The sequence below is a fragment of the Urocitellus parryii genome, chromosome 5 (genome assembly GCF_045843805.1).
Source record: "Urocitellus parryii isolate mUroPar1 chromosome 5, mUroPar1.hap1, whole genome shotgun sequence".
NCBI classification, from domain to species: Eukaryota; Metazoa; Chordata; class Mammalia; order Rodentia; family Sciuridae; genus Urocitellus; species Urocitellus parryii.
In genome coordinates, this window is record NC_135535.1 from 167,929,000 (window position 1) to 167,945,709 (window position 16,710).

The following is a 16,710-nucleotide window of genomic DNA, read 5'->3' on the forward strand; positions in this document are numbered from 1 at the left end:
GTTGGCACCTTCCTGGCTAGGTTTTGAGGTCAGACAGACTGGATTCTTCCAACAGGGCGTTTACCTCTCTTCCATCTCTCCTGGGAAGGCGAGAGCAGGGTGAATGAATGGTGGGCTCTAGACAGCCTCTCGGTTCCATACCTTAGGAGGGTTGACTGAGAGGTCGATCCGCTTCCAGAGGAACGTGCTTCCTTGTCCCTTCTCTGCACCATTGTCTCAGCAAAGTGGCAGGGCTTCCATGGCTTCTGCCATGTAAGAATTTGAAAGTTGTCATTCTTCACACAATATACAAAGGTGGCAGGTGCTGATTTCTTACTATCTATTGGGGATGGGTTGTGTCCTCACTGGCCTTGTTGTTCTGGCCCTGATCCCTGTTCTAGCTGGCTTCCCCTTACTCTGGGAAGGTGGGAGGTGAACAGGGGGCTGGGGAGGGAGCTTTGCTCTGTGAGCTTCAGATCCTGACCCTGAATGTTAGCTTAGACATCCTCTCCTTCCCCAGCATAAGCCTTGCTTTGGCAGCAGAGATTTTCACCTTTCCCACCACTCCCCACCAGAGGATGGTAGAGGAATTTAGGGATCACCTGGATTATCACTGGGGTTCAAAAAGGAAAAAAGTATAGGTGTTTTTTCAGAGTTTTCCCTTGGGACCATCCCCCCTTTTGTATGATTGTGACAGACTTTGGGGAATGGACTCAGATAAAATCAGCAGTCACCACCCTTCAAAATGTAGGTCACAAGATGTTCCCACAGGGGTTGTATAGTCTAAGCTTTATTATAAGCCCCAAGAAGCCAAAGCTGTGGTTGGTCATAGGGAGAAGGCAGAGAAGAAGGGGTGGAGGCAAATGCTGGCAGCTATGGGTTGTCGGGGTCTTTCTACCCAGGTCAGGGTGCTGGGCCTTCACCTCTGTGCAGGCTGAGCTTGGGAAGATAATAGGTAAATGAATATGGAACCTTAGTTCTGGCTTTATGTATTGGTTGTAGTTGGATCATGCAAACCTGCCTAACCTTTCATTTCCTCTTCCCAAATGTGACTCTTCGTGGTCAGGCTCTGATTCCTCATTTCTTTGGTTGGCTCTGGAGTGTGGAAGGATATGGAGTGTGGAGTCAGCTGCTCTTGGTGCAGATGTTAGATCTATTATTGCTCTCTTGTCCTTGGGCAAGTCACATGACCTTTCTGAACTCCTGTTTCCTTAGCATGAAGTGGAAAAATCAATAGCCAATCGTGAGGTGATGAGCTGAATGTTTGGGATGATTCCAAGCAGAACTCCAGGGACTTAAAAGACGTTTTAAAAATTGTTATTTTTCCATTCTTTAAACATTTCCTCCTAATTTTGTTTGTTTTCAAAAGCCAACCTAATCTGATTTTTACCTCATACATAGCTGATATTAGTAGTAGACTGTGCTTGGACTAGCAAAAGGACAAAAGAGAAACAATTCCGAGATTTCTGGAATCTGTATGAGCCTCAACTTTTTTCTTTTCTTGGGGAGCAGGTTTTGGGCAGATGCCTTAACACTAAACCTGCGCTCTCATCAGTTGCTGTCTCTTTGCAGGTCCTGCTTCTCAGAAGATGCACTATTACAGATACTCGAATGCCGAGGTCAGCTGCTGGTACAAGTACCTCCTCTTCAGCTACAACATCGTCTTCTGGGTAAGTATAGGAGAACAATCATATTTTCTTGTGCAGTCCTTCATGAATAAATCATGATTCTGTGCATATGTTTGATTGCCAAGCCCTGCCTAGGTGAGGCTCTGGAACCAGCAAATGTGATGGGTGAGTCAAGGTGATTGAAAGCTGGATTAAGGGCCCCTAACTCAGCCTTGGGTTTCAGGAAGGCTTGGAGCTCTGGCCCAGGTGCTATCTTTCCTGCCCTCAGAAGGCTCCCAGTGAAATGAAGACAGTATGGTACTTGTCAATTCAATTCAAATTCAATGTGCATTTGACTGTGTGATGCTTATGGTTTACCAAGAGCAGGATTAGCCTGCTTGGCATTAGAAAGCAGGCAGGGAGAAGCTCCTTGGCTGGGGTGGCTAGGGAAGAGCATTCTGAGGAGGTGACTTGGGGGCTGAGATCTAGCCTCAAACTCAATATTCTCTTGCCTCAGCCTTCCAGATAGTTGGGACTTCAGGAGTGGACCACAGCCCCTGCAATGAATATTAGTGAAGGAACAGCCAAATGGGAGTCTGGGGGAAAAAAGCTCCAGGCAGAGATAATAGCAGTTGCAAAGATCAAAAGAAGGCCATGTGACTGGAGTCAAGCATGGGTGAGAGGGAGCACAGTGTATGTCAGTTTTCTTTGTCAGTAATCGTGGTGGAGGTCATTATCAGAGGAAGGAGTAGGCTAAGAAGAACATCAAAACAAGTGAGCATGTTGACCGAGGAGAGGGATATTTGGAATATTGAATCCTGGGGTGCCAGAGGCTGGGTGGAGGAGAAAATCCATGCAGAATTGGCTGAATGGATGGACTAAAGTGAAAGGGAGACCAGGAGAGCTCATGTTATAGAAGTCTCTGAAGTAGAAAGGAACAGTCAGCTATGTCTCATCGAGGTGGTGCAGGATGAGGACTGAAAACTGGCAGTGGCTTGGACACCGTAGAGGTGGTTGGTGACCTTGATTGGAGACACTGTACTCTGGGTGAGAGTGGGGGCGGTGATAGAAACTCAGCTGGAGTTGGCCAAAGGAGCCAGCAGAAAGTGAAGGAGTGAAACTGAGACTCTTGGTAGTTCTTTAAAGGACTCTTGCCTTAAAGAGAAGAAGAAAAATTGGTCACTGGCTGGAGATGGTGAAAGAGTTGAGATACATCATGTGTGTCTTGCAGTAGAATTGGTCCAAAGAGGAACAGGAGAACAATAAGGGACATGATAATTAAAAATGCTTTTAAACCATAAGCCTTTTAATGGTTGCAACCATTAGTATTTGTTGTAGTTGAGCTCTTGAAAGTTTAGATTGCAAAGTCCCATGTGTTATAAGCTTGATCCCTAGCCTAGGTGCTGTTCCACAGGTAGGGCCTAGTGGAGGTATTAGGTTATTGAGGGGTGCCCCTGAAGGAGTTAGTGGGACCTGGTCTCTTCTTGTTTCTTTCTTTTGCATTCTGGCTGGTAGGTGAATGATTTTGCCATATACTGCCTCCATGATGTGCCGCTTCTGACCACAGGCTCCAGAACAATGGGCCAAAAATCATGGACTAAAATCTTCAAATTTGTGAGTCAAAATAAACCTTTTCTCTTTATGAACTGATTATCTCAGGTATTTGTTGCATCAATGGAAAGCTAACTAGCACAGTATCTGTGGATTTGGTGGTTCCTATTTGGACTGGAACTTTTGAAAACTAGGCAGACTCACTAAGACTTCCCAGCTTTTCAATATTATTTTATATCATCATCTCCTGGGAATTCATCTCAGTGTGTTCTATTCTGGAGATCCAATGGCTTGGCCATTGACGGGGGGATCCAATGGCTTGGCCATTGACAGGGGGGATCCAATGGCTTGGCCTTTGACCCCAGGTCATTTGCTGTGCTTAGAATAGCCTTTCACAAACAGTGCCATCACTGCTCCTGAAATAGGACATTGCTGGACCTTGCAACTGTTGTTCCTGTGGGTCCCTCGTAATGGGAGAACTGTGCCTTGTCCACATCATGTGTGGCTTCCCAGACCTGCATTGCTCCCTGTCTGGAGGGAAACCTCTGGACCCACCTGGCCTGTTCCCCCACTTCTCCAGGTCAGGTGAATGATAGAAGGCCACCTGGGCTATAGACAGCTTAACACTTGATACACTGGAGCACTGGCTTCACCCCTGCTGGCTGTTCTTCCTTCACCTCAGACTGTCATCCAGATTTTTGTAGCTAGAGCAGAGCTGTCCTCAAGCTGCTGTGGCTGAGGGCCCTGGTCATCTCTGTTTCTTCAGGAACTTTTTTAGAACAGATTCTTGGCTCCTGGGGAGCTGTACTCACTTGCCTACTCTCACATTATAGCAGTAAATTCAAATAGCAGAGTTCATGAATTCAGGATTGCAGCAAGTCCGAGTAGTGGTTGAAGGGCATTGTAGTGTTATCAGGGTTTTGCAGAACTGGCAATGTGTGCTGTTGAGAGTTAATCATTTTTCAGTTAGTGTGCACTGGGGCTGAACAGCAGGGAAAAACCAGAAGCAGGAAATGAGAGCCTGGTTGGGAAATACAGGTGGGAGACTGGTCACGTTGGTCAGGCCCAAGCTGCCCTGACCCTCCTTGCTAGGTCCTGGCTGGGATTTGCCATCTTCCTCTGTGCAGTGTGGAGTAAGGCCTGAGAATTGAGATGCACATGAGTTAAGCTCATGGAGCAGAAAGGAGGATGTCAGGCTACTCTGGGCACCAGGGTGCCAGTCTGGACTCTTCACTGAAACTAGTTGTCTTTGATAAGCCTGGTGTTCTTGTTGTGAAACATTGTTCTCGGCTGCTTGCTGTCTGTCTCATATGGTTGCAGAAATGTTTCAAATGGTATATCTCTTTAGAGAAATTTTCTTTTTTGAAATGGTGAGAAATACAAAAATAGAAAAATGTAATGAGCCTTACATTCCCATCATCGGGCTTCAAAATTATCCACTCATAGCTGATCTTAATTTCATTTGTTTCCCCCACCCACTCTTTGGATTATTTTGAAGCAAAGTCTGGATAGATGATTTTGCACAGTGTTGGTACTTGTTTTGTTTTGATGATTGAGGTGAGCAGTGGAGGAGGAGGATTGCTCAGCAGGTGGGGATGAATATGCAGAAGGCAGCCTGTTGTTTCTGCAGCCAGTTCTAGGTGATATGACAAATGCAAGCTTTAATTTAGCAGTTTGCCCCCATTGAGCATTATTTTCACAATAATTTTCTTTAAAGATAAACGCCTATAGCACTCCAACAATTTTTGTTAGCTCTTTTTTGACTTTGGAGCTGAGATTTCCCAGGAAACATTAATACATGATTGGGGTAAGAAACACGGATGCCACTGATGTCTCTCTTCTGTTCTGAATTTCATGTTTCACATAGTGAGAATGAGCTGGGCTTCCTGAGGGGTCTTATCATAGGGATAGGAAAAATTGCTTCTAGCCAAAATAGTTTTTTTTGTTTGTTTGTTTGTTTGCTTGTTTTAACTGCACTAGATAATGCACCTAGGGGTACTCTTCCACAAAGAATTTGAGCTTTCCTGGTTTTGCTGAGGAATTCTCTAGAGGAATTCTCTAGAGCTGCATTCCTAGCTCTTTCTGGATTTTATTTTGAGACAGCGTCTTGCTAAGTTGCCCAGGTTGGCCTCAAACTTGTGATGTGCCTGTCTCACCTTCCTGAATCATTGGATTTATGGGCATGCACCGCAACACCTGGCCCAACAATAGCATTTTGAGAGTATGAGCATTTTTTACTTTTTAAATTGTAGTTTAGTTAGGCTAGACTTGTTTGCAGTGCAAAATCTTCAGCTCAGGGAAATGAAAAATCAAAATCACAGTGAGATACCACTTCGCATCTATGTCTGTTCTTTAAGAAAAAAAAAAAAAAGAACAAAAAACCCCCAAACAACCCAAAACAACCCAAAATAAATGCTGGGAAGGATGCAGAAAATTTGGTGCCCTTGTCCACTGTTGGCAAGGATGTAAAATGGTGCAGCTGTGATGGAAAGCAATATAGTAGCTCCTCATGAAATTAAAAATGGAATCACCATGTGATCTAAAATTTCAGTTCTGGGTATAGACTCAAAAGAATTGAAAGCAGGATGTTGAAGAGAGATGTGTATACCCACATTCATAGCAGCATTATTCACCATAGCCAAAGGTGGAAACAGCCCAAGTATCCTTTGGTGATTAGGTAAATAAAATGTGGCACATACATGCCATAGTGTCTTATTCATTCTTAATATAGGTGAACTTTGGGTACATTATGTTAAGTGAAATAAGCCAGATGCAAAAAGACAAATTGATTCCACTTAAAAGACAAACGTATGATTCTACTTATGTTACCTGGAGTAGTCAAAAATCATAGAGAAAGTGGAATGTTGGTTGCCAAGGAGTGTGGGAGAGAGAATGGGGGAGTGTCTGAGTCCATTTGTGCTGCTCTAACAAATTACCACAAGCTGGGTACTTATTGAAAAGAGACGTTTATTTGCCTCATGGTTCTAGAAGTCAAGAAACCCACGCATCTGTTGAGGGCCATCTTGCTGCCTCACAACAGGGCAGAGGCATCACATAGGCAAGAAAGAGGGCAAGACTAGCAGAACTTGTTTTTGTAACAAACCCATTCTGGTGATAATGAATTAACCTAACCATTCCTAAAGGTCCTGACTCTCAACACTGCTGCCTTGGGTAGTGAGCTTCCAGCACATCAATTTCAGGGAACACATTCAAGCATAGCAAAGAGTTACTATTTGATGGTACAGACTTTCAGTTATGTGAAATGAATTCTGTGGATGGATGGTGGTGATGGTTGCACCAGACTGTCATCTATTTAATACCACTGAAATCCACACTCATATCGTATATTTTAGCACAATTTAAAAATTTTTAAAATTTTTTTAAAAACCTCACTTTGGCTTGCAGAGGGAGGGAAGCTGGGAGAAGTATGTGCTGGAGGGACCATGTATGGCCCTCTGTATAGTGTTTTTTTAAATTTATTAGTATATTATTGGTACATTAATATATGTATTAGTAGGATAATATATGTATTAGTAGGATGTGTTGTTACATATTCATACATGCACACAACGTGATTTGGTCAGTTTCATTTCCAGTACTTTCCCTCTCCTTTCTCTCCTTCCTCCCCTGGTCCCCCAAGTGTAGTATTTTAAGAATATTCTTGTCTTCACTACTGAGAAGATGTGGTACCTATTTCTCTCCAAGTATTATATAATAAACTTTTATTATTGCATGAGGTTCAAGAAGGCTCAACAAGGCAGCCAAGGATTACTGCATTCCCCCTGCTCCACCCGCTCCTGTCTGAGGCTCTCGTGGTTTCATGTCCTATTGAGCAGAATCCTCCCTTTCTTGAGGTCTGCATTTTCACAGCAGCATCACCTGGTGTAGAACATTCTTGGTTGTGACATAGTCTTTGTGATTAAATTTGTTTTAGAGAATCCCATATTGGACTTTTAGGTTGTTTTCAGTTTTTTTTCCCAATCCTAGATAAGGATGTAGTGATTATTTTTTTACAATACAGAATTCTTCCTTTTGGGGAAAGGAGGGAAGTCGTTTGCCAGGATAGATTCCCAGGAGTGACATTAAGTGGGTCAGAAGGTGTATACAGTGATTTGACCTGCCTGACATACTTATAGAGTCAAAATTACTTTTTCAGAAAGCCTGCTCCAATTCACAGGAAAATAGACTGCCTTATCTTTGGGTGTAGGTAGATGTGTGTGTTTTTATACTGAGCCTTGCCAAGGCAAAGGGCAAGGACTACTCAGAGTCACCAGGGGAACTTGAGGCATAGCCAAGGGTGCTGGATCTCTGCAGGGCTGTAGCCCCTGCCCTCCTCACACAGGCCTGAATGAAGCAGAGTAGGGATCACGGAGCAAGGGATATCCAGGATGCACCAAGATTCTTGCCGGGTCATATGGTTATTGAACACTCACAGGGTATTTTCAAGGTGAAGTAACCTGGTACGTGTGTGTACAGTTTGATGACAATTCAGTGGGCCATACAACCACCATCATCAAAATGAAGATGTGAAATATTTCTGTCACTCCAGAAGCTTCCTTTGTGTCTTCTGCAGTCCCTTCCTCTACACCCCTTCCCCAGGTGACCATCAGTCTGCATCCCCTTGCCATAAATTAGACTCAACTCTTTTATCTTTGATTTCTTAAAAGATAGTAGAATGAATCAGACATTATCAGCTTATATGATTACATGACCAGTGTAACTCTACATCGTGTACAACCAGAATAATGAGAAGCTATACTCTATTTATGTATGATATGTCAAAATGCATTCTACTGTCAATGTATAACTAATTAGAACAAATACAAAAAATGTTAGGTGATTTTTAAATGTTTTTAATTCCATTGATTTAAAAAAATCTTTTGTAATTATTTTTTACTTTTATTTTTCAAAAACTAAAATATACATAACAAAAAGTTTATCCTTGTAACCATTTTTAAGTTCATTGGCACTAAGCACATTCATATTCTTATCCAACCATGACCACCATCTATTTCCAGTTCATTGACTGCTGTTCATTTATTTATTATTTCTCACCTCTATTTGGAACTATTTTGCTTTTTTCTTAGCCTTTGAAGGTAGAAGATTAAATCACTGGTTTGAATTTCTCTTGTTTTCTAGTATAAGAGTTTGAAGCTGTATATTTTGTGCATCCCACACATTTTGATATGTTTTCACTTCATTTGGTTAAAATATTTTGTAGATGCATATTGTACATGTAGTTTATCTTTCCCCACCCTCAGGTTTGTTTCAGAAGTTTCTCTTAGCCAGACATAGTGGTGCACTCTTTTAACCCCAGCTACTTGGGACGGGAGGTTGAGGCAGTAGTATTGAAAATTCAAGGATAGCCTGGGTAACTTAGTGACTCCTGCTCTCAAAAAAACAAACAAACAAACAAACAAAACAAAAGTTCTGGGGATATAGTTCAGTGATAGAGTGCCCAGTGTTCAATCCCCAGTATTTAAAAAAAAGTTTCTCTTTTCTACTATATTGTATTGTATTGTACAGTGTAGTTTTCTTTGTGTTTAATCTGTTTGAGGTTCATTAGACCTTTGGGATTTTAGAGGATGTCATTTTATCAAATCTGGGAATATTCTGATCATTATTTTTTCAAATGTGCTCCCTCCCTCCCTTCTTTTCTGGGTGTTGTCCTGTAGACAGTGGAGATTGTGTTTAGTTTTTCTTGTTTTTCCTTCTTTCCTTTAGTCCATACATTTGCTTTGTCTTCAAATCCACGTATCTCTTCTTTTTCAGGGTTTAATTGGTTGTTAAATGCATCCAGTGAATACTTCTCATGTTATATTTTCTATTTCTTGTACTAGTTCCATTTGTGTCTTTTTAAATATCTGTTTCTCTCCTTATCATTTTTATATTTTTCTTTAGATCTATAAACATATGTAAAATATATATTTTAAAGTCTTTGTCTTGCTAATTCCATCTTCTCTGTCATTCCTGTCTCATATTTACTGATTTTTTCCTTGTTGTATGTAGATCACATTTTTATTCTATCTAGTACCTTTTGATTAGATGCTGAGTTTATCCACCCAAATATTCTTCCATTAATCATTTGAAGACTTTTGTGTCTGAAATCTTTTGTTAAATATGTGAGTTTCATTTCTGCTGTTAATATGTAGTTGTAGACAGTTTGTTCTTATTGTGTAACATTTAATTGTAGAAACATGTCATTTTGGGTTATTTATAGTTTTAAGTTATCTGTTAATGTAATATAAAATCTGGACACCAGTATATGGGGGTATCCCAGGCTTCATATGGCTGAGTTAAAGGAAATCCTGTCTTTCATCTCTAGGTCCAGATGGCTTTAATGTGATAGATTAGTGCTGGGCTTGGCACACCATGGCTTGCAGGTCAAACCTGGTCTTCCGCCTATTTTGCACATATCATTTTATTGGAACACAGCCATGTCAGTTCATTTATTTGTCTTTGACTGTTTTCCCACTGTAACAGCAGAGTTGAGTGCTTGCAACAGAGATCATCCAGCACACAAAGCAGTGAGCATTTACTTTTTGGCCCTGGTTTGGAGTCTTGGGTTTCCACCCACTGTTAATCACTATGATCTATGACAGTGATGGCAGCAACTGGGGTGGAGGTTCCCTCCACCCGCTTTCCTGTGGCGCTGCCTGTAGCCTCCCTTGGATGACTATCCCCTTGCCTTCCTTCCTTGACAGATTCCTGGGTGGGGCTTGGTGGAACCAGCTCTGTGTTATCAGAGGTCACAGAGTCAGCTGTGGAAACTGCCTCTGGATCCCTCTGCCCAGTCCTTGCCCTTTCTCTTTGGGACCCTCACATGGGTTCACTGAAAGGGCATGTGTTTCTTGTTGTCAGACCCACCCTTCCGGCAAGAGGAAATGCTGGTGTGTGATAAGCTTTGTGGCCCAGGCAAGGCATCTCCTTCCTGGGCATGTTTCCCCCTATAATGAGGAAGCTGAGCTCCAGTCTTCATTCTGGTTTTCAAAACTTCCAAACTCCCTCTGAGAAGTGGCTTAGTTCAGAATTCATCTAATACGAGACTACTTTGAAAGGGAGATTCCCTGCTCTGTTTAGAGCTCAGAGTGGCCCCAGTCTTGAGGGGCAAGGCCTTCTAACCTTGATGAATATCTCATGAATCCTCCCTCAGCCCACTAGGCTTTCAGAGTTGAGTTTGGATTTGGGGTCCGTGTCCTCTGGCAACCTTTCTGGCCTCTAATTCAATTGATTCATTGGCATTTCAAGAAGCAACAAGGATTTCTGGTGTTTACCAGGCCTGAACTCGTGATTCCCTATTTTGGAGAGTACCAAGACCAGGGGCTTTGCACCTGGAAAGATTAAGGGGTGCAAGGCTTAGTGGAGGTGCTTAGGTTCTTTGCTCATTTTTCAGATAGGCAAACTGAGCCCCAGGAGAGAGGGATGGCTTGCTCAAAGCTAAAGAGTATGTTAGGACAGAACAGAGGCTCAGTTCTAGCTTCTTCCACTCACTCTCCGCCCTGTTTTCTTCCATCATCTTTCCCTGTCTCATGTGAAAGCCTCCAGAAAGCCCCATCCCTGAGCTATGCATTTCTGTTATCTCCAGAAGCCCAATGAAGCAGGTGTATCTGGAAAGAAAGACCTCAACTTGGGACAGAGACTAGGGCGGAAGCTGCTGGGGTGGGACTCAGTGTCTTTAGTGCATTAGGTGCTTGTGATGTTGCTCTGAAGGATCTTCGATTCCTCTGCTCTGCCTGCACCTTGGAGACCAGGCTTCTTCAGCTGAGCTCTGCCCCAGGGTAAGCATGCCACAGGAGGCTAAAACCTACAACCTTCCTATGATCAAGGAAAGGGTCATCCTTGTTGTGTAGAGGAAATGAGGCTCAGAGAAATTCCTAGAAGTGCATGTGGTCCTGTTGCTAGGATATTCCAGAGCAGAGACGAGACTCAGAGCACACTGGCCTATGCCATTAGTTCAGCACTGCTCTGAACCACCCCATCTTTTGGTATCTCAGCCTTGTGTTTCCTTCCGTTATCTCTGAGACACCCATAGGAGGCCCAGGGGAAGGAAGGGACTCTGTGAATGTTAGACTGAGTCAGCAACAGGGTTGTGCAAGAACCAGGGGCCAGAGGACAGAGTCCTGTTGCCCTGTTGTTGGTGGTTCTCTTTAAGCCTGATGAGGAAAGGCCTCTGGGGCCTGCAGGAGTTGTCTAAGTGCTTTCACACGTGCTTAAAGGAAATCTTGCAAGGACTAAGTTCATTAAATCCTGGGTAAGAGGCTGCTTTTGACTACTTGGAGTTGGAATTGTCTCTTCCAGGCCAGCAGGGCCTGGCCAGCTGTTTATACTTCTGCTGGGACTGGATCCCTCTTGAGTAAACTGCCACAGGCTTCCTTAGGTGGTGAAGGAATTGTAGTTTATAGGACAAGGAAGGAGTGTACCAGCCCAGAGCACCCACAAGCAGACCTCTTACTTCTATGATATGGGCCTTTGGCTAAGGAGGAAAGGTCAATTCTGAATGTTTTGATGATCCCTAAAGAAGCCCTGCTCCCTTACCATCTGCCCTGGTTGGAACAAAGACTTCTTTAATAGGGGCCTCCTCATCACATAGCTATGTTTTGTTTCTTTGAAGTTGCAAAGCCCAAATGCCTCTCTGTGGCATCATACCACTGGTCTCCCATGTGACTGTCAGTTCTGAAATCACATATTATCAGGGTCAGAGACACTTAGATTTGGTTCTTAAGTAGCACCAACTAGTTCTGTGACCTTGAACAATTGACCAAGTTGCTCTGTGTCTGAGCTTTCCATCTGATAAATGAAGGTGATAAGAGCAGTGTTGGAGTATGTAGAAGGTCTCCTTTGGTGTTTAAGTGTTTAACATGGTGTGAAGGAAAGGGTGGGGCTATAGGCCTGGTGACCATAGCAGTATATGTGTCCAGTGATCCAAGCAGACTGAAGGTTGGACTCACTTTGGGCTTGATTGGAGTTGGATCCCTACTTGAGGAGATTCAATTGGATCATGTAAGAAGAACAAAGAAGGCTGCTCTGAGACTGGGGGTCACCCAGCAGAGCCATTGCTCCCAGAAGGTTAGCAGCTAGGGAACAAGACCGAGCCCAGACCCACATAATCTGCTCCAGAGTTCAAGGATCATGATTGTTGGTCCACAAAGTTTCAGCTTTGGGCCAGTATTCATTGAACCCATGATCTGACATGTGACCCCTAAGTTCCCATCTTTCTTATGTGAGTTAACTTTAGTTCTTCCTCTAAAACAAAATGGGGAAAACGAAACAAACAAACAAACAAAAAAAACAAGCTCTTACTCTTAGAGCCTGGTCATTGTGCGGGGAAGGAGAACTGTGCTGCAGTGATGGGGACCGGGCTCCTCTTTGGCTTTCCTAGGGAGCCTTGGAAAACAGTGATGACTGGAGCAGCCATGAACAGGAGCTGCCTGCCCCAGCACAGCTTGGGCATGAGGATTTTGGTATCCACAGAGGTTCCTGGAACCAGTTTCTCTCAATTTCTGAGGGGCAGTTGTATTTTCAAAGGATGATTCTAGTTTCTTGGAGGCCTATGAGGAAACCCCTGCAGGATCCAGACCTGAGCAGGTAGATCAGCAGTAAATGCTGGCATCTGTTACGGAGAGTTGAGGATCTTTCTGGAGGACTTGTCCTTTGTGTGTGTTAGCTGTGCAAGCTTCCTTGCATCAGTTTAGTCACCTGGAGGAAGAATTCAAACAGCACCTCAGTATGACTTCAGCAAGACATAGACATATAGGTGGAGCTGAGGCTGGTCTTACTATGGGGAAAAATAGATGCAGAACATGGGGTGAGGAGTGAACTGTGAGATCAGTGAATGCAGAGATCAGGAAAGGGGAGGTCTGCATGGCTGTCAGTTGAGTATTTCAAGGCTGACTTCATTCACTGGTCCACATGTCACTGGAAGCTGGGTGGACTTTGCAGAAAGCAGGGCTGGGAAAGTCTGTTGGGAACACTGGATGGGGGATAGTGCTAGTCGGCCAACAGGCTCTGTTCTGCTCTGATTCTCAGCTGATGCCCCTGTTTAGGGCTACACCATAAACCTGGGCCAGGCTGGGTTCTTTCTTGGCTCTTTGAAGTAGATGATTTCCACAAGTGTGCCTGGGAGGAGAGCCAGAAGCACCACCGGCTGGGACTGCCTATCCTTGCAGCCTGGTAAGGTTCTTACAAGGGCCTGTTCTGCACCTGCATGCCAGGTCCTTCTCCATGTTGCTGGGATACACCCCTGAACAGCACAGACAGCCTATCTGATCTAGGTTCAGTGCAATAAAGTAAATCAGGCAAAAGGAGATTTCCAAGTGATGGACAGGGAGCTGTTCTACATATGATGGTAAAGGTAGCATCTCTGAAGAGGTGAAATTTGAGGAGACCTGCCTGAAAGAAATGAGGAAGAAGCCAGGAATGGATATGGACAAAGAACATTCTAGGCAGAGGGAACAGTTTCAAGGCTCTGAGCAGGGAGTGAGTTCAGGAAACAGCCAGGATGCCAGGGTGGTGGGGAGCAGGGCTGCAGTGGGGGTGATGGGCAGGAGGAATGTGTTGCTGGGATGTGGGCTGAAGCCTGGGGCACAGCCCTGTGTAGGTCGTGGCAGAGTTTGAATTTTATTCCAGGTCTGAAGGGAAGTCATTGGAGAGTTTCAAGGTGGGGAGCCATGTAATCTTAAAGTTGTCCTTTGGTATCTGCCAGCTCTACATCTGTGAAAGCCAATCTTGGATAAAAGCTTTTTTTTTTTTTTTTTTTTAAATCTGTGTCGATACTGAACATGTAAACATTTTTTTTTGTAGTATTTCCTAAACATTATAACAGCTATTTATACAGAATTTATGTTGTATTAGGCATTATAAGTAATCTGAGATGATTTGAAGTATATGGGAGGATGTGCACAGGTTATTTGCAAATACTGCACCATTTTATATGGGAGGCCTGGGCATGATCATTTTGGTATCCACAGAGGTTCCTGGAACCAGTTTCTCTCAATTTCTGAGGGGCAGTTGTATTTTTCAAAGGGTCATTCTAGTTGCTTGGAGGCCTGGGAGGAAACCCCTGCAGGATCCAGACAACAGACAGGTGGGAGCACAGAGGAAAACTGGTCGGATGTATTATGTGTTTTGAAGGTAAAACCAGCAGAGGGTCAATAGTGAGTTGAATACTGGGCAAGGGAGAAAGAAGCATTAAGCACGAAGTCAAGGTTTTCTCTTAAACAGAGGAACAGACAGTGGTACCCTTTAAGGAGAAGGTGAGGAGTTGGGGAGGAGCAGAGCAGGGCTGGGGAGATCCAGGAGACATTGAGGACGTTTTTTCGATTGGAATCTTATCAGATCTTTCAGGTGGACAAGTCAAGGAGACCCTGAGCTGCGTGACTTAGAGAAGTGGCTATTCTGGTCTGTATTGGTGAGTTGGCAGTGTGTTGGACAGCATTTAGTGTTGTGGCAATCATGAGATCACCTAGCAAACTCAAGGCAGGGCAAAGGACCTAGAACTGAGCTGTGAGCTTCTCTACTGCTTGGTGTGGAGTCAGTGAGGGAGACAACCCTTTGCCTTGGTATTCCTGAAGCTACGTATGCAGGGAAATAGTTGCAGGAGAAATGACTGACTTGATCTCACCTTCCATAAGGTCAGATAAGGTGGGATTAAAGACTAGCTCCAGCTTTGGCAAGAGGTAAGTATGTATTGAGAACCTTGAGGAGTTGTAGGATTACCAGTCACTTGGGGGTTTACTTCTCATAGCATTTTGAAACTCCTGGGAAGTGGAGGAAATGATCATGCACTCATCAAGAAAAACAAAGATATCAATTAGGAAATTGGTGTGAGGTGGAGTGGGGTGGTGTGGTAGAAAGGAGCAAGGATGAGCCCACAGGAGCATAAGCACCAGCAGCCCGCTGGCCTGCTGGTGGAGTGCAGCACCTAGGATGTACTCGATGAATATTTGAACCAGTGAGTGAGGAACAAATGAATGAATGAACTGAGCTTGGGATGGGGTCCTTCTCCTCACTACCTGCCATTTTGGTTTTGAACTCTCTGGACCCCAGTATTCTGCTTTATAAAATGCAGGGGTTGGGGTTTACAGAACACTGTGGGAACCAACCACTAGAAGCTGTGAACCACCCTCTAATATTCTTTGCAGAATATTGGGAGTGTGTGCATTTTCTAAAAAATGATCTATGATCTGGAAGAGGCTGAGACCTCCTGGGGCTTTCATTAAAGGGCCTGCCTTCCCTTTCCAGCCACCTGGGTCTAGTATTGAATAAAACGGCAGAAATAGCTTGAAGCTTGAGAATAAACTTTGGAAAGATGAGAGTCATAGAGAAATCTAGCCCTGTTATTTATTGTGAGATACTAATAAATGGCAGTGCAATGCCGGTGTGGTATAAAGTAGTTAATAGAAAAAACAGGAGGCAGCTTCATTTGCACAGATCATGATGTATTTTCCTTTTATATGGCAGATTCTCCCTGGTTCAGAAACCTGTGTGGTGCATTTGGGTGGGCTCCATTCTCTTGGCCCAGAGAGCAGCTTAGCCCTAGTGGGTTCCTGCAGGTGGGAGACTGGGGTGCTTTTCTTCTGAGTGAGGTCATTGCTTAATGCAGGCTTATTTTAATTCATTAGCTAGTAACCCAGCACCTCCTGAGCACATGTGTACTTTGTGCTACATGTAAGTACCCTGGGGAGGGGGCTCAACTCTGGCCAGCAGCTGGCCTGGGTAGCTTATGGCTGAGTTTGAATACAGTGCTGGAGGCCTGAGGTGGGGAGCGTACTTGGTGCTGGGCTTTGCTCTCCATGCCCCCATCTACACTGGAAACCTCTAATGCTCCTGGGGCACAAAGTCCTCTTACACACTGAGAGTGCCCTGAAATGAACTTGGGTGGGGGTAGGTGTGGCAGAATATAGAAGGAACAGGGTAGAGCTTGACTGCACAGTCTCTGTACGACCTAGTCTGCCCTGAGGCCTTTATCTCTTCTCTGGGTTGTGGGGCCATCTGGTGTTGGAAGAGTTTGTCATACATTCAGGAGTACAAGCCAGTTATCTGCAGAGCCTCCTTGTCCTTTTCCTGGGGTAGAGGCCCCTGTCATCTGCAGGGTTAAGGATTTTTTTTTTTCTACTGGAGATTGAACCACTCAGGGGCATTTTACCACTGAGCTATATCCCCAGCACTGTTTATTTTTTAATTTGAGATAGGGTCTCTTTAAACTGGTTAGGGCCTTGCTGAATTGCTGAAGCTGGCCTTGAACTTGCGATTCTTCTGCTTCAGCCTCCAGAGCTGTTAGGGTTATAGGTGTGTGCCACCACGCCCAGAAGGGCCTAGGATCTTGGTTGGGAGCCAGGAGCATCCTGACTAGCATGTGGTCTTTGCTGTGAGAAGCATGTTTATGGTGCTGGCTTCTGATCTAACATTTCTTCTCTCTCTCTCTCCCCACTGTTCCTGCTCAGTTGGCTGGAGTTGTCTTCCTTGGAGTTGGACTCTGGGCATGGAGTGAAAAGGTAGGTAGAACCCTGAGTACCAGGAGACCAAAACTAGATTCATTCTGCTTGAATTATCCCCTCCTCCTGTCTGTTTCTTG

The 16,710-nt window shown here is 44.2% G+C and overlaps 1 protein-coding gene across 2 annotated transcripts in view; it reads left to right on the forward strand.

Moving 5' to 3' along the window:
• Tspan14 (tetraspanin 14) overlaps nt 1-16,710 on the forward strand; it is a 55,936-nt gene that overhangs the window by 26,669 nt on the left and 12,557 nt on the right. The window contains exons 2-3 of one of the 2 annotated variants that reach the window (XM_026406658.2): nt 1,552-1,649; nt 16,580-16,630. In XM_026406658.2, the coding sequence (XP_026262443.1) occupies nt 1,569-1,649; nt 16,580-16,630 (132 nt within the window). In that variant the 5' untranslated portion in view covers nt 1,552-1,568. Of the gene's footprint in view, nt 1-1,551; nt 1,650-13,248; nt 13,308-16,579; nt 16,631-16,710 lie in introns of those variants that run through there. The other variant, XM_077798716.1, reaches the window with a different exon arrangement.